We start from the raw sequence: 6,000 nt of genomic DNA, 5'->3' as shown, positions 1-6,000 counted from the left end.
GGTGATATATATGATAAGATAAAAAGAAACGAAAAGACTATAAAACGATACAAATTTAAAATTTAAAATGTAAAATAATCATAATTGTTTAACTAGTAAAATGTAAATTCTAATATTAAATCAAACTCGCCACGTGAAACTACGTCCTACGTGCAACTAGACAATTTTTCTTTTACATGAAAGCAATTAATATAATTCTAATATCAATTTTTCTGAAGATTATACTTAAAGGTAACAATTGATAATTAAAAATGAAAAAAAATTAATATTACTTATGCGTTGCATTCGGTGATTTTTTTATAAAGAAATGAACTTCCATTGTAAATTTTATAACAATGATCAGTAAGACTATTATTTTTGTTATTAATATGAAATATTCATCCTCTCTTCTTTTAAGGACATATTTTTTAGTTATAAGATTTAAATTTAAAATTTTAAATAAGATATTGAGTCTAGAATTATTTAGATTATTTAGATTGATGACTTATTTGTAGAAATTAACTAATTTAATATATATGATCCTTCAGTACGTAGTTAAATAATTAAGTTCATGTTACTAGCTAAATGCTGGTCGACAACTTCAAATTTTCAGTGTCTCACTCCCTCTGTTAAAGCTCACATCACATTACATTACTATCTAAAACCTACAAGCAAGACTTAATATCTGTTCTTTGTCTGCTTACTCTTTGTTTTCAAGGATTCCTTCGAACGAGCAAAATGTCGGCTAACTGTGAGAAAATGGTAGCCATCCCTCCAACGACCAACCAATGGCTACAGGTTCTTCACTTCTCTCTCTCTCTTCTCTCTCACACACAAACACACTTATTAGACAAATACATGACCAGTGCAATTTTGTTGCTTTGCTTTTGGAAGAGAATACCTCCACTGTGTGTGTTGTTATCATACCCTAGAACAACGCCACTTAAACTGGATCTCCCTTAATTTGTATATTTTATTGTATTAATTTTTCTTAATTACCCTCTAAATATTTTCATCATCAGGTGGATGATCACAAGGTCTTGATGGGTTCCAATGGTGGAAGTAGTAACAATAATAAGGTAATGGAAAAACCAGGTCAAAATCAACTTGTGCAGCAGCAGCAACATCCAGAAACCCTCAAGTGCCCTCGTTGTGACTCATCAAACACCAAGTTCTGCTACTACAACAACTACAGTTTGTCTCAGCCTAGACACTTCTGCAAAGCCTGCAAGCGCTATTGGACAAGAGGTGGAACCCTCAGAAACGTTCCTGTTGGTGGAGGCTGCAGAAGAAACAAGCGTGTAAAGCGTCCAATAACAAGCCCTTGTTCTGCCGCCATTGACACTGCTTCTAATTCTTCTAACTCTTCTTCTGCTCCCACTGCTGCTGCTTCACTACAACCCCAGATCGACACTGCTTCAACCTCAAATCACATCAACCCTTTGTTCTATGGATTACCAAGTAGCTCTAGCGATGTGAATCTTCCATTGTTCTCTAGGTTCGGTTCTAGAATCTCCAGTTCCGGGTTTGATCTTCAGTTGAATAATGCCCTTGGATTAGGTTTTTCATCCGGGGTTTTGTCCAATGAAGCTAGTGATAATAACGGTTACAGAAGCGGGTTTGGTTCAAACAATATGCTTCTTTCAAGTTATACATCCACTACTACTACTACTCCAGCTATGTCTTCTCTTTTGCTTCAACAGAAGTTCATCAGTGGTGGATTGAAAAATGATGCTGATAGCAGCAACACTTTCCAGCATGGCTTAAGCTTAACCTCACTAGAGCAGTTGCAAATAGCAAGTGATCATAGCAGTGAGGCAGGGATGGTGGCATTAAAAGATGTGAAAGTAGAATTAGGACAAAACAACAACAGGTTGGAGTGGAATGGTGGTGCTTTCCAAAGCCAGATCCAGCATGTGGGCTTGTACGATCCTTTGCTTTATTGGAATAATTCAGCAACAGCTTTGGGTGTTTGGAACGATCAAGCTGCTAATATTGGTTCATCAGTCACTTCTCTGATCTAGAAAAATACAATCCAATCGAATGAAGAAGTATGGTTTTCAAGTTTGTCTCCCCCTTCTGTCTTGTTGCTGCTACTTTTTTCTTTTGTTTTGTTTTTCTTCTTTTTTTTGGGCCAAAATGGGAAATTAAAGGGAGGAAATTAAGGTGATACTTGTAAGAAAATGGGAAAGCAAAAGGTGAGAGGAGTTTGGATCGGAGCGATCATGTCAGCTGAATCCTGCAAATATATATAAATTTCTCTTACAAGATTGGGAAAAGAATTGCATATATTGCTCTGAGAGGAACCTGGGATCCTCTTCTCTCATCTTCTCACAGTTGCTGCGCAGTGTTCTCTACGGAAATCCTTTCTGTTGAATTAAAGTTCCCCATAGTTAAGTAAGTTGGTCTTTCATTTTGTTATGTACATATGGATGACATTTCTTTTCTTTTTCTTATCTTGTAATGAACCAGCTGTGGTTAGCTAGGTGGGGTAGGGGATTTACTGGGTATGATGCTGTCCTTGAATAAAGGAACTAATATTGGTTTCATTTTTGTTAACTTTGTGATGATTTTTGTTTTGGATAGGGAGAATGGGAATATATTGGGTATAATGGTATAGAAGAGAGGGGGATTATTTACTTGGTTTTAGATGATTAATGAGTTAATGTATGTCGGTGGTTTAATTTGGTGCTTATATGTGTTCAACCTCGTTCTATCCATCTATTGGTTCTGAGAAACTTTGGTCCATGCACAGAATATTGATGCTTTTATTTATCCATCCATGTATATCTTTTCAGATACTTCACATTGAAAACAATGAGCTACTAATTCACACTGAAAACAAATGAGCATGCTGGAATGGTACGTAACTGTAAGATGGCCTAGGTAGTCAATTAAGCTAATATCATTTGTTCACGATAGGAACTTAAGCAGGGTTTGGACTCATGCTGTTCTATAGGGAGAAGGGACATTTCGTCAATATTCCAATTCAAGTGATACATAACAAGAATTTCGATATTCTCATACCTTTACTTTTACCTTCTTTTTCTTATTATTATATCACTTATTGTATATCTGATACATCTATAACTCATTTGTAGGGTGTAAGAAGTAATAGGAAGAGAAAAATAAAAAAAAAAAGTAAAAATGAATAAATTAATAATATAATTAATGTGATAAAATTAAGAAGAATGAAATAAAATGAAAAGATGGATAAAAATACTATGCAAATGTACGTATATCTCTTATTTTTCTTTTTTATCCTTTCTATTTTCACTTTCTCATCAGCGTGTACACACACCTCAAAGAACTATCAAACAATCCTTTGCAACAGAGGAAAGTATGATTAAAAAATGTGTACGTAGAATCAAGTATAATGCAACAAGATACATGCTGCACACGTTTTCTTTCAATCTAAATTAACCATTTTGTTATTAAGAGTTTATGTTGATAAAATAAATGTAAGAAATTTTATGAATTTTCATATAGCAACTACTTTTTCAACAAATGTTTTTTTATATTTTTATATTTTTATATTTTTTTCGGATGTCCACTTTTAACTCTTTTAAAATGTAGCTACGTGTGTTTGACTCGTCTTTTTTAATGTATAAATTGTAAATATTTTAGTACTTGAGATGGGTTTGTTGTGTACAGTTGCATAAATGATTCCCATGCTGCAAGTTCCAGCCCATTCATTCATTCAAGTTTATGGATCCAAAATAGATAGATCGAACTCCGCGTCTTAACTCAACCAATCTGGAAGTTTAGGATTTCTTTTTTTTTTTTTCTGCACCACATATATTTTTTATTTCAGACAATCCTGAAAATTTTGAACTTCAGTTTTTATTTTTTATTTTCGAGGATAGGACTTCAATTTTATAAGGAAATTACTTTATGGTACTAAGAATATGTCACACGAAAGGTACGAAAACATAAATTAGCGGCTGATCCATGATTTGCGTCAATTCTTTTTTTATTTTTTTCCTTTTGATTAAATCTTTAACCAATAAAAAGAAGTTACGTGTATATAAATTATGATGTCACATAAAGAAAGATAAATATAAATTATGAGTATTAATTAGGTGTTTAAAAAGTGTGGATGTTTGTGTATCATTACTCTTGTGATATATATGTACATCCCATTGTGGTGTATTGAGGTGAAAATAAGAGAGATAGAAAGAAAATGAAAAAGATAGAGTGAAAAAATAATGAATGTGATAAGTGAGGTGATAAAGAGAGAGAGAGAGAAAAATTAGAGGTGGAAGTGAGATGGAAGAGAAAGTGGATGTATGAGTAGTATTTCCATTATCATTGATGGTAATGTTCGATGAGATTTTTTTATATGATTGCTTATTTTTCGATATTTAAATGCAATAATATGCACACAAAAAATCTAGTGTTATGTTTGATGTTTTTCACAAAGTCTTGACTTATGCACAATCTCAACAAATTTAACCTTATAAATGTTACATTGAGATTAGGGACCAGCCAGGTTGGAAGGGAAACTCACTAAATTTGACTTAGTCAAGAGATTTTTTTTATATATAGAAATTAGTTATTAGGTGTCATGAAAAAAAAAACATTGATACTAGGGAGAAGAAATAATATGAATTGTTGTCAGATTTAGAGACAAAGACTGAGGCGCCGAAGATATATAAATAAGTAACTAATTTTGAATATATCATAATTAAGCATTATTCTAAAAAGTAAAATGAATTTTAAATATCTTTAATATTATCTTTAAAAAGTAAATTAAAATAAGGATTTGAAATTATTGATGAAAGAGAGAATTCGCCGAAGTTAAAAAATATATTTGAAAAAAAGAAGATTGAATCAGGTAAAGAATTGAACAGGGTTAATTACAAAAATATTAGAAAAAGAAGTGAGTTTGGATAGTTGTTGCTAACAAAATTTTTAGGAAAAGTGGCAAACAGATATGCTTGTTAGGAGATACACCTACAAATGAGAGTGGGTGTGAGGGAGAGCGGAGCCTACCTTACTTAGTCATGATTCTTTCTTTTTGTTACTTATTAATTATAAATAAAGAATCCTTAACAATATAACCCTTACTCTCTCAAAACAAAACCCTACCTTATTATTTTTCTTGGAGCCTATCTACCATATCGGTTGTGCTTCTCCTTATGCGAAATTAGGATTACGGGTATCATCTATCTATGTATCTATCTTGTTCCACGCTTCACAGATGCAAATACATGGCTACACAAATACGCACCTTTGCGGGTTCCCGAACCCTATCCTTACAGCAGAGGCTACGTAAAGTCCGTGGGCGAGGCCACGGTGAACCTGGAGAAGGATAACACTTTCTTCTCCAAGTTGGACCAAGAGTCGAAGCCGGTCATAAGAGATGACACTGAAGAAATTTCTGCCGAGGTATACTTCTATTGCTTTATTTAACTTTTCAATTTTCTTAGATTTCTGACTGCTATGTAATGTAAGACATTACACATCACCTGTTGTCTTGCTATATGTTATTGATACGGGCTAGTGTTGTATAGTTGTTGAGGAAGCTTGTGGATGATGCTTAGCTTCTAAGTTTTTGAACCTTAAACTGACTAAGGCTCTCTGTTTACTTCAATGACTCGCAAAACAAGGAAGCTGGTAAGATCACTGGTTTAGAGATTCTTCTTATTGATCCCACTGAAGAGAAAAATCATTTCACTGTCTTGGAATTTCACCTTCGAAACAATACTTTTAGTGTCTCCTTGGAAGATTTTTTATCCTTAAGTTCAAGATATTTATGAGAAGGGTAGTTTTTTTTATGCACACTTGGGTGGTGATGTTTTCTCGCCGACAGTTGTTTGTTTCCTATTGCCTAGAGAATTGTTGATCGGGTGGTTTCAAAGTTCGAGAGAGTTGAAGGCATAGACCTTTCAAAAGACAAAGAAGCTCTTGTGTGCATCACTAAGGAAGCCCGGAATGCAATCAGGAACCTCTCATTCTTGACTTGTGCACCCATCAGGTATCTACTTTTGTCCTTTAATTGGCCAATCTAGTTTTTCA

General features: G+C 33.6%; 1 protein-coding gene across 1 annotated transcript; it reads left to right on the top strand.

The window, feature by feature from the left end:
- The first annotated feature begins 540 nt into the window (after positions 1 to 540).
- Positions 541 to 2,717, top strand: LOC100801049 (dof zinc finger protein DOF1.4). Its single transcript, XM_003545945.4, has 2 exons — positions 541 to 777; positions 1,002 to 2,717. Exons 1-2 carry the CDS (start codon positions 718 to 720, stop codon positions 2,001 to 2,003), a joined length of 1,062 nt encoding a protein of 353 aa, XP_003545993.1. The 5' UTR covers positions 541 to 717; the 3' UTR covers positions 2,004 to 2,717.
- The last annotated feature ends 3,283 nt before the right edge of the window (positions 2,718 to 6,000 follow it).

This window comes from Glycine max, chromosome 15 (assembly GCF_000004515.6).
Source record: "Glycine max cultivar Williams 82 chromosome 15, Glycine_max_v4.0, whole genome shotgun sequence".
Lineage (NCBI taxonomy): Eukaryota > Viridiplantae > Streptophyta > Magnoliopsida > Fabales > Fabaceae > Glycine > Glycine max.
This window is presented reverse-complemented; position numbering and strand designations above follow the sequence as displayed.